The sequence below is a fragment of the Lemur catta genome, chromosome 25 (assembly GCF_020740605.2).
Source record: "Lemur catta isolate mLemCat1 chromosome 25, mLemCat1.pri, whole genome shotgun sequence".
Classification (NCBI taxonomy): domain Eukaryota; kingdom Metazoa; phylum Chordata; class Mammalia; order Primates; family Lemuridae; genus Lemur; species Lemur catta.
The window spans coordinates 12,716,161-12,743,995 of record NC_059152.1 but is presented as its reverse complement, the minus strand read 5'-3'; the positions used below and the strand labels follow the sequence as shown (position 1 = coordinate 12,743,995).

General features: G+C 50.4%; 1 protein-coding gene across 1 annotated transcript in view; it reads left to right on the top strand.

Moving 5' to 3' along the window:
• Positions 1 to 27,835, top strand: part of GALNT2 (polypeptide N-acetylgalactosaminyltransferase 2) — a 189,170-nt gene that overhangs the window by 99,122 nt on the left and 62,213 nt on the right. Inside the window, exons 2-3 of the mRNA XM_045537230.1 lie at positions 174 to 267; positions 20,018 to 20,171. Of these exons, the coding sequence (XP_045393186.1) occupies positions 174 to 267; positions 20,018 to 20,171 (248 nt within the window). The remainder of the gene's footprint in view (positions 1 to 173; positions 268 to 20,017; positions 20,172 to 27,835) is intronic.

Here is a 27,835-nt window from a genome sequence, read left to right as displayed (position 1 = left end):
GGAAAAGGCCATTCCCACGCTTCCTCCCCTCGCGCCTTGACTGCCTCCCAGGTTCTGGGGTGGACGGGGCGTCCTTAGGACAGCTGGCATGCCGAGACTCTCGCGTATTGAACTGCGAAACGAAAGTGTGCTTAAGAACCAGTCAACTCACTTGTCGTCTTTGTTCCCCCCAGGAGGACTGGAACGAAATTGACCCCATTAAAAAGAAAGACCTTCATCACAGCAATGGAGAAGAGCGAGCGCAAAGCATGGAGACCCTCCCTCCAGGTACTGCCAGGGGCCAGGGCGCCGTCCGCTTTGCCCACTGACTGAGTGATCTGGACGTGGTGCTCACAGCAAGCGGCCCGTGGGGTAGAGAGTGGGTCTCGTGGGCCGGCTGGGGACACTGTCCCAGAGCACTGCTTCGCCGACTCCGTCAGGCGCACGAGTGGGTGTTAACATCGAAAGTTCAGTGGAAGGTCACTAAAATTTGGTGAAAGAGAAAATAGAATAAAATACAAAGTACAGGATGGCATGTATTAGTTTATGAAAAGTTTTTTAGTACACTTTATTTTTTAGCGTAGATTCAGGTTCACAGTAAAACTGGGGGAAGGTTCAGAGAGTTCCCCTGGAGCCCCTACCCACACACATGCATAGCCTCCCCCACTAGCGACACCCCCCAGACTACCCCACTGCCCGGATGCACCTCAGTCACTTACCCGTTCAGCCAGGGACATCTTGTTGTTTCCGAGTTTTGGCCATTACGAATAAAGCTGCCCTGAGCATCGTGTGCAGGTTTTGTGTGCATGTAAGTTTTCAGTGCATTTGGGTAAACACCAAGGGGCACAACTGCTGGATCCTGTGGTAAGAATATGTTGACTTTTGTAGGAAACTGCCAAGCTGCCTTCCAAAGGGGCTGTTCCGTTTTGCGTTCCCACCAGCAGTGAGTGGGAGGCCTGTTGCTCCGCATCCTCGTCTGCACTTGGTGTTGTCAGCGTCTGGATTTGGCCATTCTGATAGGTGTGTGATGGTGGTTCACTGTTTTAATTTTCAGTTCCCCGGTGACGTAGAATGTAGAACATTTTTTCCTATGCTTGCTTGCCATCTGTGTGTTTTCTTTGGTGAGGTGTTCAGCTCTTTGCCCATTTTTAATTGGATTGTTCATTTTCTTATTGTTGAGTTTCTAGAGTTCTTTATATATTTAGAATAATCACCCTTTTTCAGATAAGTGTTTTGTAAATATTTTCCCCCAGCCCGTGGTCTGTGTTCTCGTTCTCTTGACAGTTCTGTCAGTTTTTGCCTCACATATCTTGATACTGTCTTTTTAGACACAGACACATTAAGGATTGTTATGTCTTCTTGGAGAATTGACTCCTTAATCATTATTTAATGTCCTGTTTATCCCTGAAAACATTCCCTGATCTGAAGTCTGCTGTCAGAAATTAAGATAGTTATTCTCACTTTCTTTTACTTGGTTTTAGCATAGTGTATCTTTCTCCATACTTTTAATCTGTGTGTGGTTTTATATTTAAAGTGGGTTTCTTGTAGACAGCCTAGAGTTGGTCTTGTTTTTTGATCCACTCTGACAATCTCAGTAGTTTAGTTGGTATATTTATACCATTGATGTATAAAGTGATTATTGATATAGTTGGATTATTACTTACCATATTTGTTATTGTTTCCTATTTGTTGTTCCTTATTCTATGTTCATACTTTTGCCTTCTACAGTTTTTTTGCCTTTTGTAGTTTTAATTGAGCATTTTATAGGATTTCATTTTCTCTCCTTTCTTAGCATATCTATTCTGGTTTTTTTCTAACTCTTTTAGTGGTTGTCCTAGAGTTTGTAATACACATTTACAGCTAGTTCAAGTCTTCTTTCAAATAACATTATACTGCTTCACAAGTAGTGCAGATATCTGGGCTTTTTTTGAGATAGAGTCTTGCTCTGTTGCCCAGTAGGTAGAGTGCCATGGCATCAGCTTAGCTCACAGCAACCTCTAACTCCTGGGCTCAAGCGATCCTCCTGCCTCAGCCTCCCGAGTAGCTGGGACTACAGGTGTGCGCCACTACGCCTGGCTTTTTTTTTTTTTAGTTGCCCAGCCAAATTTCTTTCTAATTTTTAGTAGAGACAGAGTCTCACTCTTGCTCAGGCTGGTCTTGAACTCCTGAGCTCAACCAATCCTCCCACCTCGGCCTGCAAATATCTTATAATAACAAAATATTCCTAATTCCACCCTGCTATCCCTTACTTCATTGCTGTCATTCATTTACTTATACATAAGCATACATATAATACATATAAGGATACATAACGAAATATGTTGTTGCTATTATTATTTTAAACAACCTATTATCGGTTAGATCAGTTAAGAATAAGAAGAACAGGAGTTTCTATTTTACCTTTCACTTATTCTTTCTTCAGTGCTCAGCCTTCCTTTACGTAGATCCAAGGTTCTGACCTATACGCTTTTCCTTCTCTCTGAAGAGCTGCTTTTAACATTTCTTGCAAGGCAGGTCTACTGGCAACAAATGCCCTCAATTTTTGTTTGTCCAAGAAAGTCTTTATTTGTCCTTCACTTTTGAAGATCAGTTTTGCAGAGTACAGAATTCCAGGTGGTGGTTTTCTTCTCTCAACACTTTAAATATTTAACTTTACTCTCTTCTTGCCTACCTGGTTTCTGTGGAGAAGTTGGATGTAATTCTTACTTTTGCTCCTCTGTAGGTAAAATGTTTTTTTCCTCTGGCTTCTTTCAAGACTTTATCTTTGGTTTCCTGTAGTTTGAATATGAGACGTTTGAAGTGTAGTTTTGGGGGCATTTATACAGCATGGTGTTCTCTGTGCTTCCTAAATGTGTGGTTGGGTTTCTGACATTAATTTGGGGGCAATTCTTAGTCATTGATTCCAATATTTCTTCTATTCCTTTCTCTCTCTCTTCTCCTTTTGGTATTCCCATAATGCGTAAGTTATACCTTTGTAATTGACCCACATTTCTTGGATATTCTGTTTCATTTTTTAAGACTTTTTTCTCTTTGCATTTCAGTTTCTATTGTCATATGCTCAAGCTCAGAGCTTCTTTATTCAGCCACGTCCTGTCTCCTAATGAGCCCATCAAAGGCATTCTTCATTCTATGCAGTGTTTTTGATCTCTAGCATTCTTTTTGGTTCTTTCTTAGTATTTCCATTTCTCTGCTTACATTATCTCTCAGTTCTTGCATATTGTCTTCTTTTTCCCATTAGATCCCTTAGCATATTAATCAGAATTGTTTTGGATTCCTGATCTGCTAATGCCAACATTTCTGCCATATCTGCGTCTGGTTCTGATACTTGCTTCGTGTCATCAAACTGTGTTTTTGCCTTTTAGTATGCCTTGTAATTGCATGTTGAAAGGTGGGCATGATGCAGTGGTTTGTAGGGGCAGGGGAAGCTTTCTATAGTCCTGTGATTAGGTCCCATTCTTTCAGCGAGCTGTGTCCCTGGGCTGTGACCTTCACAGAGCTTCTCTGCTCCTCTGTGAGACTGGAAAGCTGGAGAGGGCTGGAGCTGAGTACTTCCCTTCCCTCAGGTAGAATAGACTCTCATAAAACCCCAGCAGTTGAGTCTCAAGTGAAATTGTTTCTCCTGAGGGCTGGCCTTGTGAATGAGACCAGAATGCTCTGGCTTATTTCAAAATGGTTATTTTTTCCCCTCCTCCTGCCAGAAGCATGAGGGGTATTTGTCCAGTATTCACTGTGATGACCTGGTAGAGCTCCTAGAGGTAAAACCCACAAAAATGTGGGAACCCCCAACGCCTGTGTCACCCTGGAATTTTTATCTCTTAGGTTTGCCCATACCTAAGAGAGAAAACTCTCCAGTAATTTTCAGTTACAGTTTAGGTTTTCCTACTCCTGCAGTGGATCCAGAGGTTTCTGTTATACTCTGAGTTTCTGCTCCAGTAAATTGTGATTCTCTGATTCACTCGTCTGTCCAGTTTGGGGGTCACCAGCTGTGGTGCTTCCCTGATGGACCTAAGACCCATCTCTAAGCAGAGTTGGTGATTTCTCATTTTGTTCAGCTCTTTTACTTTTGCTAGGACCCAGTGACGATGTCCAAGCTCTTTACATGCCGACCAGTAACCACAAGTCTATTGGTGAAATGTTTGCCTTGGTGCTGAGAACGTGTTTGCACATCCATGATCCTTACTATGGTTGGACAAGCGTCGCCCCAGGGAATACAAGCCCTTGGTCGGTGCCCTCCCCGTTCACTGTCCCAGCTGCACGAGATGTAGGTGTGTCACCTTCTCCTCCAGGGACTCTGAGTGTGTGTCTGTGTGCAGAGGAAGTAGCCTTAGGTCTGCCTCCCTGTCGTCTTTCCGACTGCTGGATGAGTCATGCAGCCATGAGCCACGGATCTCTCATATGTGAAACAAGCATTACCCAGGCAGTGGGGAGTATCTGAATGGACTACTTAGCTAATAAACATTTCTTTATTACAATAATGGGAAGCTAGAATATACTTCTATTGTGTGGATTAATGCGAGACTTAAACATTTCTTTATTACAATAATGGGAAGCTAGGATATACTTCTATTGTGTGGATTAATGCAAGACTTCCCATGGATTGTCTTCTGTTAAAAAAAAAAAAGAAAAGCAAGTGTTCTAGTGGATTTTAATGTTATTATAGAGAAGGAGGGAGAAGCCATCTTCAGGGCACATACTAGATGGGACCGTTAAGAGTCATACTTTATTTAAAATCATCTCAGTGTGTGCATTGACTCTGGCTTTCATATCCTTAACTGTTGCATACAGTTGATTTTCTTATCTTCAAAGAGATAGGAATGCACTGATTTGCCTCTCTTTTGAGTTATTATTAATAATTTTTGATGAATGCACTATGTCCTTTTATTTTGCCAAAGGGCTCTGTCTTCTTTTTTTTGTTGAAATCATTTTTCTTACTAAAGCAGCATACACATGGTTTTTTCTCTAGAAATTATTTTGTTGTGGTTAAAAAATATATTTTCTCCAAGCATGAAGGACATAGCTAGAATTTTATGGTCTGCAAGAAACCACTGGCCATAGCAGTTTCCAGGGTGTAGGCTGGTTGCTCAGGAAGCTCAGTGGCTTCCTGTGTTCTGTGTGTTGGCTATCTAGCAGTGTAGACAGATAGATGGGTGGGAGGACGAGACGCTAAGCTGAATTTTTTTATGGCCACAAAACCCAGTGACAGATGAAGGAGCCAGATCTAAGAGAGCAGTGATGTTCCAAGACAACCGCTTCCAACTCTGTGACCACACACCCGATGAACAAATGTTTTTTTAGATCACCCCGCCATATGTATTACAATACTCACTTGTATCATTAATACCTATTGCCATAGGACTATACTGATACGTTCTGAAGTGTATTTAAAATAAGCTTTGTAAAGGACAAGGACAATACTTGACAATGTCTACTGTTCCCTTTGTGTGCCCCAGAAGATGATGAAGTGCACCCCGCTTTGGAGACTACTGCTTTTGGGGCTGCTGTGATCACAAAAGCCTAGATTATTGTTTATTTCTTGTCCCAGTTCACCCTACTTTGGGGTACAATCTAGAATTCGGATAAAGTACACCTCCCAGGTGACAGTCCCAACTGGGAGAATCTTGGATTGGGGACAGGATGATGGCCTGGAAGCCAGGGGTCAGCGTTTGGGGACAGGATGAGGGCCAGAGAGCTCTAGGCTCAGCCCAACCACCAGTTCTGTGGCCTTAAAAAAGTCCATGAGTATTTGGGTTTCATTTTCCTTATCTAAAAAATGGGGATACTGTCTAAGATTCTTTAATTCTGTTAACTGTTTTCCTATTTCCCTTTCGTTTCTATTCCCAGATTAGGATCACTAGTTCTATTATTTTTTAGATGCTGTAAAAATATATCTTTATGGTCCTCCCACCCCCACAGCTCACATACCAAATTTCAGGTCTACTGTGGAAGGACTTTTGCCCTTAAATTCCACGACGCTTGCTTTTCCTTCAGCATCATGCTGAATACTTGGAACCACAAAATTTCTTTCTTCAATGCGGTTTTCAAAATGTTGTCTTCAAATAGAGTATTTATTGGTCCATTTTTTGTGTTTTGGAAATCTGTCTGATAGAGATGCATCTCGTGTTATTTTTCCCCCCTTGGTGCAGAAAAACCTCTTTGAATTGAAGAATAAGTTTCTCCCTGGAATTGTCCCACTTGCATCCTGTCGTCCCTGAATTTGTCCAGCCAGCTGGCAGGACAGCTGCTGGTGCAGAATGACCTACCTGTAAGCGGGCAGAGCCCAGCCGGTGGCCGGGGGTGGATGTCTGTCCCTTAGGACAGGTTTAGATGAGGTGCTTGTTAGAGACTGTCACCCTTCAGTCAGCAGGGTCTTTTAGAACAGGTTTTCTTTTTGCCTTTATGAAACCTTAGCGTCATTCTTGTACTCATTAGTGACATCGTGTAAAGGGGTGAGGCCTAGTAGTGTTTGTGGGAAAAACTCAAACTCTGTAAAGTAATTAAAGAGGTTTATTCTGAGCTGAATATGTGGACAGGCCCAGAGCAGGTGGCCTCGAGGCCCTGAGAAAACGTGCCCATGGTAGCTGGGTTACGGTTGCATCTCATGCATTCACAGCAACAGAAATGACGTGTCAAGCCCCCGAGTCACCATGTGTGGGACGGACACTGGTTTGGCCGGCAGAGGCGGGACATGGCAAAGTAGGGGGGGGGAGGGGGCGAGGGCTTGCAGGTTATAGGTGGGTTTAAATTTTTTTTTTTTTTTTTGAGACAGAGTCTTGCTCTGTTGCCCAGCTAGAGTGAGTGCCGTGGCATCAGCCTCGCTCACAGCAACCTCAAACTCCTGGGCTCAAGCTATCCTCCTGCCTCAGCCTCCCAAGTAGCTGGGACTATAGGCATGCACCACCATGCCCAGCTAATTTTTTCTATATATATTTTTAGTTGTCCATATAATTTCTTTCTATTTTTAGTAGAGACGGGGTCTCACTCTTGCTCAAGCTGGTCTTGAACTCCTGACCTCGAGTGATCCACCTGCCTCGGCCTCCCAGAGTGCTAGGACTATAGGCGTGAGTCACCGCGCCCAACCTAAATATTCTTTGATTTGTAATTGGTTAAAGAAATGAAGCCTTCCTTGTTGAAAGGCTTGAAATGTTTTCACTTGACCATGTTCGTTAATCAGAGACAAGCCACCAGACGTTTATCGAAACTCAAGTGATCTCTTGAGTAAATTGGTGGCCTACAGGTGTGGTTTAGCTTTGTCCTGCACAGCCTTAGGCCTGTTGATGAATTACAAGGACAGCTCCTACAAGGGGGGGAGGGGCATGATGAGGCAGGTCTGACCCCCCTTCCCATGGCCAGCAGCTCAGCTTTAGGGTATTTCTGGGGTCCCCTTGGCCAAGAAGGGTCTATTCAGTCAGCCAGGGGGCTTAGGATTTTATTCCAGTTCATAGGAGAGACGTGGATTCTCCGAGCGGGCGCTTTCCTGGACTGTCTTCATCACACCCTCCCCCCCCCCACACGCTGCGACCTCTGTCACCCCAGACAGTTGCTTTCTCAAAACGGAAATTGCTGATGTTTACGAAAAAATGCATGAAATGGGAATGGCAAAATGTGTAAAAGAACCTAAATCCAGAGTGTGAATCGCCAGTGATGCTAACGGAGACGTTTTAGCTTTTCTGCTTCCCGCCCGCCGGAAGAAAGACAAGGTGAAGCACTTGTGTTATTTATGCAGCGTCGCAGCCACATGGAGAGAAATGTCCCCTGACCTTTTCTCCTCTTCTAGGTGATTTAATGGATTCCGGCATTGTGCCTTTGTAAAAAATTGTGGTAAAATACACATAAAAGTTACCATTTTAACCATTTTTAAGCATACAGTTTGGTGACATTAAGTGTGTGCCCAGTGTTGTACGACTGTCATCGCCGTCCCTCTTTAGGACTCGTTTCATCTGGCCAGATTGAAGTTGTACCCATGAAACACCAGCTCCTCGTTCCTTCCTCCCCCAGCCCCTGCAGCCACCGTGTAACTTTCTGTCTATAAATTTGACTGTTCTGTGTCCCCCTTGTAAGTGGGATCATGCAGTGTTTGTGCTTCGTGTCCGGCCTGTGTCACGTAGCATGAAGCCCTGCAGGTTCAGCTACGATGCGGCAGGCGGCAGAATTGTCGTCCTTGTGTCTCTACGAAGCACGTGGGTCATCCAGGGCACAGCCGTGTGACATCTGTGGGGAGGCCAAGCCCGGGGGGTCACTGTGACCCCGGCCTCAGGCCCAGTGGTCCACATACCGTCATCGCAGGGAAAATAAGTGGCTTCGAGTATCCTTAGGGAAGCATCTTTTAAAAAGCAAGCAACGTGTTTTTATTGTAGAAAATTTAGGAAATTCAAGTAAACAAAAATAAGAAAATTGTATTCACACATAATTCTACCATCCAGAAATACCCACTGCTCCTTTTCCATCCTGTGTTCCTCCAGACTCGCTCTGGGCATGTGCCCGGGTGCCCCCCCATCGCTGAGCCGGGAGGGTCTCCCTTGCGTCCCCCAGGCCTCGGCTGCCACGGTTTCTCAGTGGCAGCTCCTGGGGCATTTGACCTCCCCGTCTACATGTCTTCACTTTTATCGCACATTCAAAGTCTAGTCTTGCCATGAATTTGTACAGAAATGTCCAGGTTGTCCACAAGGTAACATTTCTGTAGCTCTTGGGGATTAGCTGAGCCGTCTCTCCACACGTGCCCCTCCCTCCCTGCAAGGCCTCCGGGCTCCAGCTCCCTGATAGAGGGGGCACCCTCCTCCTCCTCCACCTCCCCTCCCCCGCCTCCCCTCCCTCCTCCCCTTCCCCCTCCTCTTCCTCCCCCTCCTCCCCCTCCTCCTCCCCCTCCTCCTCCCCTCCCCCGCCTCCCCCCTCCTCCTTCCCCTCCTCCTCTTCCTCCTCCTCTCCCAAAACAGGGCTCTTCCTATGTGCAGTTGTCAACCAGCTGCTTACATCGAAGTTCTTAAAAATACAAACAGGCACCACAGTGCACTGTCTCTGCCCAGGTGGTACATCGTGAGCTTCCTTCACGTCCATAAGCATCTCCTAGGACAGTTTTAATGGCAACAACATGTCCATTGCCATCGACTGGTTGAACTTACTTTGCATTGCAGGACAGAGAGGGCTTCCCGCCAGTGTCCTTAGAGGTAAACCTTTATGTGTCCATAATGATTTCCTTGAAATAAATTCCTAAAAGTGACATTGCAGGGTCAATGGCAATGCTTGCGATTAAGCGTTTTTTAAAGTATTAATTGCCATTTTGTCTTCCACAGGGGCCTCTTTGCTTGCACCTAGCCAACGTTAGGAGAACAAATCTTGCGCTCGTCTTACTCCCGTTCCGACAAGTGAGAAAGCAGAGACCAAGGGCTGAGATCAGTAGCCAGAAGTGTTGATGGAGCTTTTAAAAACCAGAATTATCTTAAGCTTTGTTAGTAGCAATACCGTGTCCAAAACCAGTCGGGTCACATCCAGTGTTCTCCGTGTCGTCACCCACACTGGACATACTTCCCTCTGTTCTGGGCGCAGGGCTCTCCGAGACGCTGACGAATCAGAGGTGGTCTCGGGGGTGAGGGCCGGCAGCGGCGTCTGATGAGGGACACGTGCAGTGACTGTGGGTGTCTTCACAGAAGGGCTTCCAAGGGGACGTGGGATCGTGATGACCAAATATTTGAAAGACTGCCGTGCAAACCAGGCTGGAGACTGTTTTTCCTTTTTATGTGAAGCCCCCAGAGAGTGGCAGTTCCAGGGAGGCAGCTTCTGTTGCTGGAGAAGGAAGCTACGCCAGTTCTTCTAGCCGTCCGGGGAACGGCTCCCTTTTGGGACAACAGGCTCCCGTGACCCGCGCCTCTTAGGCCGTGGCGGGACGTGTTCTCAAAGACGGAGGCTGAGTCACGGCAGCGATGGGGACAGGGCTGGCACCACCACCTGGAAAGGTGCGGGCAGGTGGGAGCCGCGCAGGGGTGCGGCCTGCTTTCTAGTGCTTCACTGTAGTGCTACCTCGTGAAGGTGCGTCGTCGGGCACAGTGGAAGGAACGTAGATTTGGCACAAGAAAGACCCAAGTTTGAGTTGTGGTTCCATCATTTTATGGCAGCAACACACTGGGTAAGTTTGACTTTCAAGCCTTAGTTTCCCAGGAACTAAGGTGTCAGGTGGAACCGCACATCACAGTGTCCTTTGGGGGGCTGTGGGGTGGCCTGGGCCAGGCGTCACACGAGGGGGCTGACCAGGTCGCCAGTGGTTAGCAGATGATCTCTCCTTCTCTCCCTCCATGTGTCGGCTTTGATTCTGGGCAGTAGATTCCCTTTGATAATTTTACCACCATTTAGGATGAAGAAGGAGATTGGCTGAGACCATGCACAGCAGGGTAAATTTGTTATGGTTAGACCCTGTGACACACAGAGGAAGAATGAAGAATTTTTATTTAAAATTTAGAGAAGAGATATATGAAGATTCACATGCAAAGATGTACTTTATCATTTGAGACTGTTTCATGGTATTTTTAAGTCATTTTGATAGCACAGATAATTTTAAATAAGCAAAGAGCATGTCTCCTATAACATCTGATATTTTCTTAGACTTTCTTTTAAATCGCTTTTCATCACTTTTTTGAATTTCCTGTCTTTTCTCCATCCTTGATAATGAATATGTAGGATTCCTTATTTCAGGAGCCCGTTCCTCACAGGTGAACCAAATTTCCTGTCACTCCAGATCTCCAGTGACGGTGGGGTATAATTTAGGAGCCTTTGGAATTGAAATGGGTGTGTTTGTTTGTAACCCTGGCCCTGCCCTGGTCTTCTCTTTCGCGGGGCAGCAGTATGAATTACGACTTTCTAGAGGAAGAATATTAGCAATTTTTTTCTTTAAAGTGCAGTAAGATTATATTCACTTTGAGATCAGCCAAGAGGTTAAAATACATCCGAGAGCTCCGTCCTTCGGTTTCGAATGTGTTCTGCGTCCCGTCCTCGGCTGCCGCCTCACCTGGGGCAGCCGTGCGTCCGTGGGCACCGTCCTTCCCTGGCGGGGTCTGCGTGGAGACCTGTGGTGCCCGGCGAGACCCTTGCAGGACCCAGGAGTCCCCGCAGCCTGAGTCCCTGAGACTGTGTCCTGTGCAGGGGGACCCGCACCCGGGACACTGGCCCTTCCGTTGTCCACCTGTGGGTGGCAGGTGACACGTGTCCGGCGGTTCTGATCTGTGACTGAAGGACCGTCACCCCGGGAGTTCTCTACTCTGTCGGCCACAGTTCCGCCTGCACCTCTGAGCCCTTGGGTGTCCGTGTGCGTCTGGGCATTGCTCCTCCGAAAGATCAGTTTCACCGATTTGGATCGTTTTTTTCAACCGTGAGGGTTAGCAAAAACAAAAATTTTGAGAAAGAAATGACATTATTTGGAAAGGTAACATTATTTTAAATTAGAATTTATTTGAACAAGTCATGCAAATGCAAGCAGTCTCCCGATTATAGGAGCATCTTTGCTGAAAGTTCATTTGAGGGTCGGTTGTTAGGCGCCTGGAGCGAGTTTCCCGTGGACGTGGAGTCCCGCGTGGGTCTGAGACCCCACAGGGGGCGGGCGTGCCTTGTCTCTGGCTGCGTCAGCCCCCGAGTGTTGGCCCAGAGCTGATGCCAGCGGCGCCCGGAGCAGCCCTGGCCCCATGCGCGGGACGACAGCCCACGTGTGTTTGTGGCCGTCAGCCACCGTCTGTTCCGGGGGTGCTGTGCTGCTCTCCGACTGGGTAAGATGAGGGGAAAAGTCCGGAAACTGAGCTAGGAGGAAACAGATTCTGAAAAGGTGGATATGACTCCAGGCCCGGTGGGTGGATTAGGGGAGGAAGGAGAAACTCTGGATCCGAGGAGCCTCGTGCGGTGGGACAGCACCAGCGGGGAGGCTCGCCAAGGAAGCCAAAGACGGGACAAGGAGGAAGACCTTGCCGGGCCTGGGGGCTGTATAGCTCAGGGGACAGCGGGCGGGCAGCGGCTGGGACAGGACAGTGGGCAGAACGTGTCGTGCAGAAGGGACCTGGAGACAGAAGCTGGGGACGTTGTCACGCAGCACCCACCTAGGACCCCTTCCCCGCGGGGTCCTGAGCGGGGCTTTGTGCAGGGTCTGGTCTGGCTCTCCGGGCCCCGGCCCGTCTCTCCCGGAGCCGGAAGTCACCCGGGGCCTGGACACTACTTCCGTGGCTACAGTGGGAAAGGGCCGTGTCCTTTTCTTAACTGGCCCATGCTGGGAGGCCGCGGGGCCGTTGGTCTGAGGGTGCTGGGCACGCACCACGCTGGCTCCTCTTGCTTAGCCCTGCCCTCCCCGGACTCGTGTCTGCTCAGCATCAGGGACCAGACCCAGCGCTGAGGTGGACAGGACGCGGGGACCAAACGCACCGTGGGCCGCAGGTCTCGGAGCAGCGTCAGAACGAGCCGTGGTGGCAGCCAGGTGTTTGCAGGAGGTTTGTGTTTGTTGCTGAAATGCGCTGCCCGCAGGTTCCGGCCAGGCCCTGCCGCCTCGGGCAGCAGCCAGTCCGGTGCGTTGCAAAGTCAGCACCAGCCGTGACCTGAGCCCACGCCTGCGACACTGGACGGGAGGAGAGAACAGAGGGGCCGCCCAGCCGTGGTGCCGGGGAACGGGGCCTGTCCATTCCTCCTGTGTCTCCGTCCTCTCTGTCCAGACATTGATCTCCAAGCTGAAAAGCGGACGACAGACGTGGCTGGAAGGATATTGAGGCCTGAGTCGGGTAGAGAGATACTGAGGACTTGTTTAAAACGGTTTTCAGTGACTGTGTCTCCAAGTCCAGACCACTGTCCAGAAAGGAGGGCACAACGAGGACCCAGGATGTGGCTGTAGCTTCTGGGGAGTGACCTGGGAGTAATTGAGGTGCCAGCAGGGCAGGGACAAGCACCATTGTCCCCGAGTTTGTTCCTGTGTTCAACAGCCGGGGGACACGTGTGGACTTGAGCTCCAGCCTCGGCAGGATTTTGAGTTACTGGAGCAGAGTGAGCGTCTAGAGCCTCTGGCGAGAGGTTTGTAGAAAAGCTGCTGTCAGGACAGAGAGTGCCCTGGAGAGAGGCTGCGGCTGCGGACAGCAGGCAGGGGTCCTCGCGGGGTGGCCAGGTTGGGAGGCAGTGCTGCCAGCTGGAGGAGCGACTGCATCACAGTGCCACACACGGCCAGGGCCCTGGTGCGCGGGCGGAGACCCGGTGGTAACGGTTCACAGGTGAACCTTCGAGGGTTGCAGGGCAGGATCACAAACAGTGATTAGGTCTCAGCCGTGTTCACAGAGGCACAACAAGCTTTGTGAGAGATGTGGCACCCCAGGCAGGGCTCCGCGCGGAGGAGGTGGGCGGGGCAGGGGTGGCTCAGCTGGCCACACGCGTAGGACATGAGCGAAGACCCAGACGCGGGTGCGGGGTTTGCAGGGGCTGGGCTGGCTTGGAGAAGAAACGGTGCGTGTCGGGGGTCAGGGGACACGGAGTGTCGCCTGCTGCAGACTTTCTGTGCTCTCTGGAAGGTGGAGAATAAGGTCCAAGTCCTTGAGCCAGGGCGAGGGGACTCGGGGCTGCTGGAGACAGCGCACTCTGGCCTCCTGCCGCCACCCCTCTGCACGAGTCTGTCTGTCTCCAGATGTCTTCTGATACGTGCCGCACGTCTGGCAGGCTCTGCTCGCGATTGGGGACCCAGCCCAAGCCCCTTCTGTGGACTTGCTCTGCACCACCGGCCCTGGGGACCCTGCCTTCGACCACGGAGTCATCCGTGTCCTCGTCAGTAGTGGGTGGGCTTTCCAGCGAGGCGTTTGCTGTTCGAGAGGGCCGCCGCGCTCCATCCGTTCTGTGCGCTTTCTGGGGGTTGGCATTTTCACCACACTGTGCCCTTCTGGCCAAACCAGGGGAAATGGAGAGTGGCAGGGTTTTTTCCTCCAAATTTAAGACCTTTCTGACAGAGACTTCACCCAAAATAGAACGGCTGTCTCATGAAGTCATGCGTACGTTCCTCGGGACTGCAAGTGTGAGCAGGAACAAAATGCCAAGACGTCCCCTACATATTCTTCCCACCCTAGGGTTGCGGGAGGGGTCTGGGTCTCAGCGGGCGAGGAGAGGGTAGAATTCCACCCTGGGATGCAGGATGTTCCCTTCTCACCCCGTCCGCACACCCGGGCGTCAGCAGGCAGGCCCCTCTTCCCCTGCCCCGTCCGTCTGAGCAGGACTAGGGCCGCCTCTGTGTGGACGCCCCTGGAGGCTTCGTGGCCCCCGCCAGCCTCTGGGTGGGGTGGGGGGCAGGGGAAGGGGCCAAGGCAAGTGCCCGAGGCATGTGGGGGGAGCCGCTTCCCCCCCCCCCCCCCCGTGCACACTCGGGGCCTTCTCAGGTCCAGTATTGCTAAGAAATTTTAAAAGCAGCTTTGGTGAGAAGCTTGAGGCCCTAACTGGCCATGTTACAGCCGATGGTATAGCTAAGTGTTATCTGAGTGTAGCCCGGGCACTTGCACTTTCCACGTTGGGCTCCATCCTGGCGGCACCTCGTCACATCGATGACCCCCGTGGTCCTGAGCAAGCGCCTCTCCCCTCCCACCTACCTTGGCACGAGACCCCTGTCACAGCCCCCCTGCCTGCAGCACGCAGTGGGGCTGACACTGAGTGTTTATTATTTCCAGGTGTTTCCTGGGAGCAGCGGATGGAACAGGCAGGACACAGGTGTAGACATAGGTTAAATCACCCACTGATCCCCGTCCTCTCCCCACACGGGCACTGTGCGGAGAGGGAGCAGGGAGCGCATGGGTGACAGCAGGTTGTGAATTCAGTGCGTCTGCAGGTTCTGACCCACGTTCACCTGGGCAGGTGCCCACGGGAGCCTCCGGGGGAGGCCAGGACCCCCTCTAGCACTTCGTGCTGGCTTCCCAGGGTCAGGTGCAGAGGGGACACCCCTGTGGGTGACACAGAGGGGCCTGGTGGCTTGGCCCTTTCCCAGTGCGGGATGTGGGGGTTAGTCCGCAGGGCGAGGGGTTGTTTCTGTTTGGCCGTTTCTGCCTGTGAATATCAGATAATGTGTGTGGACGTCGGCACTGTAGGAATTGCTTTCACTGCTGTCATTTCATTTACTTTTTATAGCCATTGCAGCGGTGGACGGTTGTCCTGATCTCACGCGGACCACAGCGGGGACGCTGTTCCGATTTCTCGCAGACCAGAGGCCGGAGGGAACCACACGCACACTGAGGCCTTGTGTCCTCTGTGCCTGTGTCGTCTCAGTTCGAAGCGCCAGGCTGTGGTCCTCCGAGCCCCATTGGTGACGCGGGCATTGTCTTGGACCCCTGTGACCCCCCCAACCCCCGTTGCGACCAGTGACCTGACTGATTCCACATCAGCGGGGGAGGCAGATCCGAGGGGCTGCAAGCTTCGCTGTTGAGCACCATTGAAAAATATCTGCAGACACGTGGCACGAGGTGTAGGCATAGCCTGTCCCGCACATGGGAAGAACGTTTCTCAGATGTGGCTGGATCAGCAACCCAGCCATGAGATTGTAGGCGCTAACAAGAAGCCGTGTCCTTCCTAGTCTTGTGCAGGATTTGGGTTGGTTTTTGATGATCAGCTTCGGGTCCCTTAGACCCAGGACGAGACCATCCGTGGTAAAGCAGTTGACAGGCGTTTGCGGACCGTGCGTGTAGGGTGCTCCGGGTGCTGTGGGTGAGGTCGGGTCTGTGATGCAAGGAGCTCTGTCCTCAGCCCCTCGGGGGCGGAAGCCTGGAGCCACGTGAGGAACGGTGCCCGCAGGACATGTGCAGGACGGCCATCGCCGGAGAGGGAGCCCGTCCTGGGCCAGGTGCTTCTGGAAGGATGTGGCCTTGAAGGTGGGGAGGGCTCCACTGGCCACTTGCGGTTACGGGGCAGGGAGCAGGGACCGTGTGGGACGGCCTGCGGGCCTGGCGGGGATGTGGTGGCAATTCTCATTCCAGCCCCAGTAGGTCAGGACAGGGTGGCAGAGAGACGGCCCGACCTTTCTGCAGAATGATCGTCTGCAGGCTCATTTTTACAGAACCGGTTTCAGCACTCGCGAGGTCACGCGATTCCTTCTTCGGCTTCAAAGGGAAGTCCATCTTATGGAAATAAATTTCCTCATAAATATTTTCATTACCTTATTTAATAAGCAAGCTGTTTTCACAGCCCTTCTTGGGGTAATGTTCCCTTTCTCTCCTCATGTTATTTAAGTACCTTTTCTCATGTTATTTAAATGTGTGTTTTGTTTTCCCGTCATCTTTGGTGACAAAGCTAGTTTCTGCCTCCTCGTGTAAAATGTCATATCTTGGAGGCATTTTCCATCGGCTGCGTCTGCTCAGCTAAGACCATTTTGGCTAGATTCTCTTATATTTTTTAGTTTTTAAAACTTCTTTAATTCCCCAAACTCTTTCTGAACATTTTAAAGAGATGATAGAAGCACAAGATGATGTATGAATGTCATTTTTTAAAAAGTCAAAATATTCAGACATTTTATCTGTTATCTGGCTGTCTCTTTCCAACCTCTAACTTGTACTCTGAATTCTCAGTTACCTGTACACCTGGCCACTTCCCTTCCTGCAGGGGCCCGGCCAGCGCGTGTGTGTCCTCTGTGAACCTCGTTCTCTGTGCTTTTTCCTTCCTCTGCCTCCTAGGGTGGCTCCGGCCCTCGCAGTTCTGTGTAATTGATTACCAGTTTTTGTAGTGTTTCTTGAGCCCAGTGTTTTACAAATTCTGGACTGTGACTGGTTACTAGATGCTGAAGCCAATCGCATGAGACACACCCACGTACAAGAATGAATCTGTTCATCTCGTAGAGCGAGGGTTAAGTTAGTGTCAGTTGTGTGTGTGTTTGCATGGCGACATCGGGGTCATATTGTAAGATGAGTGTCTTAGTCAAACATGAAAGCCCCTGTAGTATTCTAACATACTGCTAAGCTGGTATGAAAGAAATGCTCTTCATAATCTGTCTCTAGTACAGTGGTTTTGTGCTTTGGGGAGATGTCACAAGGCAGGGCAGGGCCCACCCAACAGAGTCCCATTGAAGATGTTCCTGTGTCAAAGGAAAAGGTCGCAGTTGGCACCTGTAAGCTCATGCAGTCTTTGGACGTTGAAGAAGATGTTGAAGGTATTTCTGTGAAGTCTCAAAGGGCTTCTCTTAGTTTATTTTTACTCCTTATTTCAAATCTCAGCTCGGATACTCCTGCAGGGAAGCCTTCCCTGACCCCCTGGTCTAGATAGTTTCCTCCGTCATGCTCCCACGGAACAGCGTTTCTCACCATCGGAGCACTGAGCTCAGTTTTATTGATACATTAATAGTACAGTCGTTTGATTATTGCCTGCCCCCCCCCCACCTCCTAGAACATGAACTCCACAAGGGCGGGCCTCAGGCCTGTTTGTGCTCAGCTGTCCCTGAAGGACGAGCGTGACGTCTAGCACATAGCACCTCATGAGCACTGCTGGCTTGTGTCTTGGTGGCCCCACGATTGATCGGCATTAGACATCTTGCAAAACCCTCTGCTGCAATTGTGTCTCACTCCAGAAAGGGGGGGGAGTCTCGCGGCACAAAGAGATGTGCAGGTGGGCATGCGAGCGAAGCTCCCAGAGCTCAGCTTGGCCGCTGCTCTCCTTGGGCGAAGCAGGTGAGCAGCAGCGGGTATGAGCAGAATTATACCATGAGATGAAGCGTCTCTTGGGTGATGACTCTTCTTGGCTGTGCATTGGGGGCGGGGGGTCCATCATGGCTCCTTGTTCCATAGTTCAAAGTTCCTTGGTGCAGTGACCAGCATTTAGGACATTGAAAACGTTCGTTAGAACCAACTCACTGGAATTCTGTCATAGGTGCTGCTGGTGTAGATTATATCAGAGATTTTTCAAAGCCTGTTTTGTGGTCGTCTGCGAGGGGTAAACTCACGTGGTGAGGACTAGGGTCTTCCTGCTCTTTAGCGCAGGTGGGTGGGTATTGTTTCCTTCTCATCCTTGAAAAAGTATGAGGGTGAAGGCAGGAAGCAGGGAGAGAGTGGGAGATCGGTAAGTATTTTTAGGGTTGTCTTTGCGTGGTAAACAGGTTTCCAATAAAATGTTCTGGAAACATTTTATTTTAGGTGGAAAAAAATGCTGACACTTTGACCAGCTTCCGTAGCCAGACATTTATCAGGGCCACGCTATCATCACTGGAGCCAGGCTCGTGGGTTTTGGAACCGATTTCCTATTTGAGAGGCCAGGCTTCCGTGACCCCAAATAGCATTTCCACGGCAACCAGCTGTGATGAGATGGGGGTTTTAACCTCGCAGGACAATTGCAACAAGAAGCAGATGAGCTTTTAGATGGGAAATTTACTCTTCGGTCTTGAGCAAATCACGTGTAACCGAACCTCAGTTTGCTCAGCCCTGAAGTAGAGGAAGGAACAGACGTTCCCTCGGTGGTGTGCTGAGGGACTCCCGTTGGGAAAGCGCATTTGCAGCTACACACGCTGTTACGGTGCCATGGCGCTCATCCTCAACTAAACAGCCCAAGGGTTGACACGCTGCAGAAAAGCTATCACTCCTCTTGCTCGCCTGTTCCCGCACAGCCCTGCCTTTCCCCTCTGACCTTGGCTCTGACTGCCCCCCGGCCCCCACACTCTGATCATTAGTCAAACTGATCCCACCCCAGGGCCTTTGCACTGCAGTGCCCTGCGCTCTTCCCGGAGAGCTGCGTGCCCACCCCCTGCCTTTGTTTAGGTGTCCACTCAAAGTCACCCTGTTAGGGGGACCCTCCCAGGCCACCCCATGTAAATCAGCAACCCCGGCCCCCCTGCCCTTTTAACAGCCTTACGTGACTTCATAGCACTTACAACCACTGGAAATTTTACGAGCTTCATGTGGGCAGGTTTGCTATTATTGGGGTTTTTTTCTTTTTTCTTTGTTCTTTTTTTTTTTTTTTTTTTTTTTTTTGAGTTTGTTATATCCATGGAACTGAAGCATCACAGGCCATTAAGTCCTCATGAAAAAATGTTCTGTTGTTTTATTTGTTTTGTAAGAAACTTAATTTCAAAGAATGAGTAACTTGTCCAAGATCAGATGGGTAGCAAGTGGTCAGTGATTGATGGAAACCCGGGGTTGACACCAAGTCATGAATTTTCTCTTTGCCTCCAATTCGTCTTTCCTTCCCCCCTTTTTCTGCTGTCGGAGCGTCGTGTCTTCACTCCTTTCTCTGGCTCTGCCTTTGTTATACCTGAGCTCGTCTGGACTTAACCTATCTTGCTGAGCTCTTCACCCTACATGCGGGTCTGCTGTCAGCACTGCCCCTGCCCCGGGTCCCTGGTAAAAACTCCCCAGAACGCGGTGTGTTCTCGGAGAACCTTGTGCTTGGCCTTCTAGAGTGGCCACATATTCGTGGGTTCAGGCCCACGTGTCAGTGGACGGTCAGGTGGCCTTAACTGCCTTCCCTCCGGGAAGAGGACAAGTATGACACGTGTCGGGAATGGCCAGGTCCCTGCTGTGCTCGCTGGGGCGCCTCTCTGAGCCCCACTGTTCTCTTTTCCCTGCGGGGTCGAGTGCGGTCACAGCCACAAGAAGGACCCGGAGGCAATGTCACCAAGAGATGTTCGATTTCCTGTTCTTTGGGGAGTGTTATTTTCTGTATAGACATTTATTTTTGTGTTACCTGATGTTACACGCTGGGACACCTTATGTTTAATTCACATCATCTTTGTCACCCTGCCTGAGATGCTTTTGGCATTATCGTAATCCCTAGAAAGGGGGACAAGCAGAGAATATCTCCTTTCATAGAAAACATAAGTGGGGCCATAGTTACGGATGCTTTAATTTTACTTTGTTCACCGGGTGGGCACCCGCGCCCCCAGCCTTGACCCTGCCCGTCGGGCGCGGCAAACACCCAGTTCCCCGCTTGGGCGTGGCCGCGGCGGCGCCGGGTCCTGCTGCTCCAGCTGTTTGCTGTTGAATGGCCGCGCTGGGGGACGCCGTGACACGGTTCCTGAGTTCACACCTGCTGCGGCCATGAGCGCTCTGGGCACGTTTCCCGCCGTCCCATACCTTCTGCTTTGCTTTTTTAGGGAAGGTACGGTGGCCGGACTTCAACCAGGAGGCGTACGTTGGAGGGACGATGGTCCGCTCCGGGCAGGACCCCTACGCCCGCAACAAGTTCAACCAAGTGGAGAGTGACAAGCTTCGCATGGACAGAGCCATCCCCGACACGCGGCACGACCAGTGAGTACCTCGCCAGGCGTCCGGTGGCGGCTTCACTGGCTTTTTCATTGTGAGGCTGGGCTTTTCCGTTGCCCTGGGAAACCGTGCGCGGCGTCTGTGCCGCGCTGGCGACTAGGAAATCCCGAGGCCTGTGTGTGCTCCAGGGAGTCGAGGGTCCTGCATCGGGTTCTGGCCCCGTGGCCGTGCGCAGGGGCCGGGGGTTGCTGGCCGGAGCTTGGGAGTCAGAAAGAGAAAGTTGTGTTACTGACCCCATTTCTACTGATCACTTGTTATTTTTAAGATCTGTTCACAAAAATCAAACTTTTCCATTGTTCACAACCTTGGAAGGAAGAAAATCTCAGTTCCTGCGTACTGGGACAGCTGAGGTGGGAGGTGTTCCAGAGACCAGGAAGGGGAAATTGACTGGCCAGCAGGGTGGACGTTAAATCGAGCAGAAGCAGAGGACACAGAGGGGACAGGTGACACCTCTCCACACCTTGTGCTGAGACAAAGGCTTTTAAGAGTCCGGCTTTTATTCTGTACAGACCTGGGACTTGTGGGTGACGGGCACCCTGGGCTCAGCTCAGGAGGCCTGCAGGCATTTTAAAGAGTATTTGTCACCACTTACCAGAAGAGTGACATTCATAGTCCTTGCTGTCATTCTATACCTTTAATCCTTGCTGATAAGAAGGTTGTTCACATTGGAATTCTTAGTGGATTGGTCTCGTTTCAGATTATTAAAAAATAAGAAGGCACGTCTTGAAGGCAGCTGTTTTCCTGGGTGCTTGGTAGGTCTTCCCGCTCACTAAGTTACCTTTAGAGTTGCTCATTGGTCAGGGAATGGAACATAGATATCTGCCGAGTATGGTGCTCTGTGCTTGGATTCTGGGGTTCCGATCAGGTTAGCCTGGCCTCGTTCCCGCTGCTGGGGGAGGCAGGCCCACCGAGACGTGGGGTGTGCAGCTCCTCAGGTTGGAGGGTCTGCTTCACGCCAAGGCTTTTGGCACACCCAGGAGGGTGGGAGGGCCAGGACAGGCCCCAGAAGGCGTGAGTCTCGGGCCGGGATGCCCAGGCTGGAGGCCAGTGCAGAAGCCGTGCCCTGGCATCGGGTCCTCCCAGAGAGCCAAGCAGTTGGCTTTCGCGGGCGTGAGTTCCAGACACTGACCAGGAGGCTGAGCTGGAGAGACGGAGGCCACAGTTGGTTTTGTGTTGTAAGTCAATAAGCTTCGTCAAAAGAGGATTTTTCTCTTCTCCCCTACTCTCAGGGGCTTTGTGGACAGTGTAGGTCCCTGTTAACCGCCAGGGCTGCCTTTCTGAGCAGCTTTCTTTGGGTTCCAGCCGGCTCTGTTCACTCACAGCAGCTCATATTTGAGAAATTTGTACCTTTGTAGTTCTTCAGGCTCAGAGAAAAGAGTGTGTGTGTGAACAGATAATACATGTGGGCACATATTGTACGTAAGGCTAAGAATCTCATCATCTTTCTAAATCCACTCCAGAAGATTATCTTTAATTAATGTTTCCTGTGGTTGATTAATTTCTTTGTTGAAGGCACCTTTACTCGCTCCTTACACCCTGTTCCTGGTTAACTGTTAAACACTGTGTCTAAAATCAGATGTGCTGACCTGGGATCCAAGGACCCCCAGGAGCCATGCATGGGCTTTGCGACTCTATGAAAGTCTTGAAGCCAAAGCCGCGTGCACAGTCGTGGGCGTGTACACACGTGCATTTCTAGGGGACACGCGTGTATTTCTAGGGGAAGGGTCTGCGCTGCTTTTGGTTGGTGCCAGGTGTGTACGTCCTCACTGCCCCACCTCCCAGGCCTCCCCAGGGACCCACTTATGCCATCCTCATGTGCACTAAGGTGGACTAGAAGGTTGTCTTCGTTTCACAGAGAAGCAGCTGAGGCACCTGGAGTGTTAATAACCTGCCCAGTGATTAGCGCTACTGGCTGAAGGCCAGAAAGGGTCACTATAGTTTTAAGAGGGGCATGGGCTAAACTCAGGGAAGTAAAGTCCAGCAGAACCATTGTAAAAATCTTCCCTGGTCCACTGCTTGGAATGACGTCTCCGTGGATGTCTGGGCTTCGTTTCACTGTTTGGTTTAAGGGCTAGTTTTCCACCGAGGTTTTACCTTTATGTACGTTCCCTAGAGTGAGAGAAATGTCCTTTCTGATGGCTCGTCAGCGAGGGGGCTGGTTCCTGCTCTGCTGCCCGCCTGGCAGGTCCCCACAAAGGCCCCAAACTGTGTGCACATAGGTTTTTTTCAAAATGTTTGAGATATGAGTTGGTCCAAACAGATGTTTGAATATTCATCCTGTGGTGTGGGTGCACTTTAGGGGGTTTAATTCTGGTTCCAGCTACTGTGTCGTACTCATTTGCATGCGTTAAGGGGGCAGCTGGGATGGCTTCCACATTTGCCGGATTTTGGCTAAATTAAAGTCTATCCAAAGTCGGTCGTATGCCTAGAGCCAAACCAATTTAATGCCTCAAATGTGAGCTCTAGAATAACCATTCCTGTGGAATGTCAGGTTAAAAAGATCAAGTTACCTATTTGAATTTTCCCCCAGTATATCCAATAGAGGTTAAAGAATTTGACCTTCCTATATAAAAATCTTTCTCTTTTCCTTCTTATCTCTGCGGTCTCCCCCTTTGTGTAGACCTACAGAAATGCTTGCACGGTGGAGTTCCGTCTTCCGTTGTGATAAAGCTGAACACAGTGCAAGCGGAGGTTAATGATGAACACGGTCTGGGAGCCTCAAAGACCTGAGTTGAAATCCCAGACCCTCCAGGTCTGAATCCTGTGACGTTTGTCATCCTTAAGATGACGTAACATCGCCGCCTCTGTAACCTGGGAGGATGAAACGCAGCGTGTGCGAGGGCTGCTGCCTCCTTCCTGAGATTCTTCTCAGGAGCCACCTCGGTGCGGCGTCCCCGGGCCACTTCCCAGGAGCGCAGCCCCCGCCCCACTGGTGTTTAGTTCTTGTCACTACCCCCGCACCACGTGTGTCGCCTGTTTCTTTCTTCGTCTGTCTTCGCTCCTCAGAGTAGTGAGTTGTTACGTGCAGGGCCGTTACGCGACGCCTCCGCGCTCAGTAAACGCAACAGACGTTTGTCGCGTGATTCTCGCTTAGCTCCGTGCCTGGCACGCGGGGAGTGCTCCGTAAATCCCTGAGTGGGGTGAAGAATCAGAACGGAATAAAGGAGAATGAAAGGGGCACATGCGCAGTAGGGTCAAGTGAACCCACACCGCGTGTGTTCTCCCGGGACCGGAAAGCATGCGATCACAGTCTGCCCCTGTTGCCCTTAGGGACAGACACAAGCAATCAGGGTGTCAGAGGCTCACAAACAAAAAAAACTCTCGGGTTGTATTTTATTTACCTTTTAAAGTGCATAAGAAATATTGTGCCAAGAAGAAATATTTACATGCAACCAGGAAGCGTAGAAAACCCTGCTGTGAGTAAAATACCAAATATTATGTACGGGATGTTTCAGTCTCTCTTAGGTATTAGGAAGATAGGGCCCATCCTGTTCTTGGAAACAGAGTTTCTTTTTTGTGTGTATTTTAAAGTTAGATACACCATAGTTGTATGTAGTTTGGGGATACATGTGATAGTTTGTATACAGTGTGTAATGATCGAGTCAGGGTAATTGGATATCCATCACCTCTAACATTTATCTTTTCTTTGTGTTGGGAAAAAGCATGGTTTCTCAACTTAAAAAAAAAGTTCATGTCTACCTTGGTTTGAGATTTCAAATAAATTGTAAAGACTTAAAAGCAAATTAAACCGATGGGGATTCTGAAGGTGCTTTTCCGGACTACTTGCTCCTCCCCTCTCCCTGGTGGGAAGCTGTTGCAATTGCCCAGGCAGAAGGTACTAGAAGGTAGCACTGGGGGTGGTGATAAGTGGTCAGATGGGATAGTTTCCAAAGGTGGGGCCCGCAGGATGTGCTGATGGGTTGGAGGCGAGGGTACCGCTTGGGAGGGGGTGCCAAGGATTGTGGCTGGAGCAAGGGAAGAGTTGGAGTTACCTTAACTGAGATGTGTGGGAGGCTGGGAGTGGAGCGGGTTGAGGGAAGTTTGGACATGTTAGTGCATCACTGTGTGGGTGGACCTGTTTTGTAGGTGGTGAGAAATGTGTCTGGTGTTCAGGAGAAAGGTCTTAGCAAGAATATAAATTTGGAAATGTTCAACGTATGGAGGGTATTTAAAACCTTAAGACTGGATGTCAGACCCAAGGGAACGGATGCAGAGGGAGGGGCCCAAGGCCCGAGCCCCAGACGGTTGCAACATGGTGGTCTTCAGCCATGAATTTAAGGCCAATGGCTGACACTTGAAGGACAGTCTAACACTGTAGACTGCGCACTATTTTAGGCTCTGTTCACATGATCCGGGGATATAATTTCATGAAACTGTGCAACTGTGAAGCTAAAAGGAGCCTTGGAGCAGTTGCTAATTCAGTGGTTCTGGGGCCAGAGTGGTGCCACCTACCCAGAGCGAGGACGGAAGTGTGCGGGTGGGGTTGGGGGGCTGTTAGAAAACCCGTGGGGTGTTCCTGGCGTTTACCACCAGGAGCCAGAAATGCCAAATGTTTTGTATAGCACAGGATGGTCCTGTGTGTTGAAGAAACTGTCCTATCCCAGTCGCCACAGGACTTTCTGTCAAGCCCTTGTCTACTTAACTGTTCCCCTACCCAGTTAGTAAAAAAAAAGAAAAATCCATGTTGAAGATCTTTCTTTGGTTGTTCTCCACTAGACCTGTCTGCTCCGTCCGCCAGCCCTCAAAGGCAGCATTGAAAGCAATCATCTTGTGAGCTCTGTAGATCATACAGGCCCCACCGGAAGTCTCTCTGTCCCCCGACCGCAGCACGTGGAAGAATGAGTCGGTGACGGACTGAAGTGTCTGCCCCTCCCCTGCCCATGTTCAGGTCCCAAACCCCAATGTGACCGTATTTAGAGAGAGGGCCTTTATGGAAGTGATTAACATTAAATGAGGTCATAGGATGGGACCCTGATCCAACGGGACAGGCATCCTCATAAGAAGAGGAGAAAGATGTGAGTCTCTCTCCCGTGTGAGGAAAGAGCAAGAAGGTGGCCGTCTGCAAGCCCGGAAGAGAGGCCTCACCAGGAAACAAACCTGCTGGTACCTGATCTGGGACTTCCAGCCCCCAGAACTGTGAGAAATGAAGGTCATGTAAGCCCCCAGTCTGTGGCATGCTCGTGTGGCAGCCCGAGCTGACTAATACCAAGCAGAAGTGGATGCATCTTGAACCCCAGGCCTGTGGGAGGGGCCGGGCCAGGCAGGCCCTGAAACGGCTTCCGTTTTCTCGTAAGCTTTCCCAACCCCCTCCCCAGGGCTGTGCCGCGCAGAGACTGCAGGGCAGAGGCTCCCGCTGCCTTCCTTACAGCAGGATGTGTCGAAGAGGTGATCGTCTTCCGCCAAAGCCTTTCCAGAATCCAGATTCCTTTCCAGGGAGCTTTTGATTTTTGCCTAGAAATACGTCTGATGAGAAAGTCAAGCACAGAAACCACGTGGAACCCAGGAAGTTTATGGGCTCTGGTTCTGTCTACTGGGGAAAGCTTGAGACAGCTCAGTTTGAAATAGTTTATGTAGTAAAATCAGATAAACCTGTAGGGGACAAAACATTATCTTTGTTTTCTTCTTTTCCTTGTCAGCTAAATACCATTCCTTTTCGTTTAATTAAATCCCTTAAAAATGAGAGCTGCTTGGCAAAGGAACAGGTTTTGTTCAGCTTGCAAACATAAGTCGTTAGGAAGCTGCTCCCTGCATTGCCATCCTTTCTTCCTACCACTGAGTTGAAAATGTGGGATTTTGAAACCTTTTTGTGTCTCAAATTGAAATAGTGCCCCTGAGACCAGGTCTGCTGAACCGTATCCCCACAAAGGAACCTTCTTTGAGAGAGGAATTTGTCCAAGTTGTACACCTGATGAATTTATCTGGCAGGGTTTAAAAGTCAAGAATACATTGTTTTTACTCAATTTTGCAAATTACAGTTGCTCAGCATCTGTTTCAGAAGAATCACTAACGAGCTCTGTTTCGACGACTTTCTGAAATGTCTGGCTCTAACGCAGCCCAAACATGGGCCAAAGCTCTTGAACGGGGCATTCTTCCTTGATTTATTTTTAAGGACATGTCATCGAGAAGGCGGTGTTAAAGTCTCACTCTGACGGGGTTGTCAGTGTTGATGGCAGTTGTTTTAAAAGTGGCTAATCAGGATTAAGGATTGTGGGAAAGATACAGTCTAAACTTCTCGTTCTTACTCTGGGAGAGTAAACATTGCTGAATCCAAGAAAAAGTTTGCAGCGTAAAGTCAGCCAGCTTGGCGGGAAGCTTTGGTTGAGGCAATTACTGTGGGACTCGGGGTTTTCTTTTTAGGGGGCAGAAGATCTGGGGATACCAGAAGCAGCCCGGCTCCTCGGTGGAGTTGGGGGGCCCCGAACTTTTTCTGTGCTTTGTACTTCAGCGGCTCACGATTTCAGCCAAGCACTCGCAGCTGTCCTCCTGTGACTCCCGGGACGGAGGCCACTGCTCCACTGCTCCTTCCCCATCGACCTGTCACCCTGACTCCAACTCCGCATGCTCTGCCACGCAGAGGCCTGATGGCGGAGATGGGTGCCACAGGGGGTGTCGCACGTGGGCGTGGGCACTTCTGTAGGTTCAGATGGCCGGGCCTTGTTGGCATTTGTGGCTGGCGGGGCAGGTGGAGTTTGGCTGTGGCATAACAGTGAGCCTTAAAGTGCGTTCCATAATCACAATAATAAAACACTTATTGAAGATTTCATCAGTATCAGGGCCTATGCTCCGCCCGTTACACACATGAGTTTTATTGAACCTGCGTTGCAGTCCTGTGCAGGGGGCGGGGAGGTTAGATTTCTGATGACATCATATGTGCCAGTTTCCAGGATCCCCTGAACTCAGACCCCACTTCTGGAAAGTTCAGGAGTTTCACCCGGAAGTCAGACTTGCTGGGTTGTAGGCTTGGTTTGCAGGACAGAGGTGGCTTTTTCCCTTTTTTATGTTGTCAGTAGGAGCACATTGAGGGATTGGAAGGCAGCTGGGACATCCCTGGGCTTACTCTTAAGGCAGCGCCTCTATGTGGAGAGCCCTCCTCCCCCAGGAGGTCGGTGTGATTGTGAAATGATTAAGCCCTGAAGCTTTATCACCGTGTGAGGCAGGCGAGGAAGCTGAGCTACGCAGAGTGAGTGGCTCGCCTGCGGCCCGAGGAGGCTCATGGCGCAGGATTGGAGCCCTAAGTGCCTGGATTCCCAGCCGGGGGCTCTGGCTAATGGACCAGGCTGGCTCCCACCCGCTGCCACGGTGTCTTTTACACTCCTGGGTTTTAGGCCTGAGTCTTGGGCATGTGGCCCGAGTGTGCCCCCAAACCGGAAGAGATGGGTGTCGGTCACTTGCAGCCAAACTCCTGGGGGGAGCCTGAGAAGTGGAGAAGAAACGGGGTGTTCCCTCCTTCAGGCTGTGCAGGAAAATGTGCTGGAAGAGTGTACGTTGTGGCTACTCCCCTGGGACTTTGCTCACGCCGGTCGGGAGGTGGGATTCTGCTCGTGTGTCCAGTCTGCGTGACAGCTCTGCCCGCTCTTGCCAAGGTGCTGGCAGGCTCAGGGAGGTACTGGAGACGCGGGGGCTCAAGTGGCCGGCAACAAAGGCTCTCT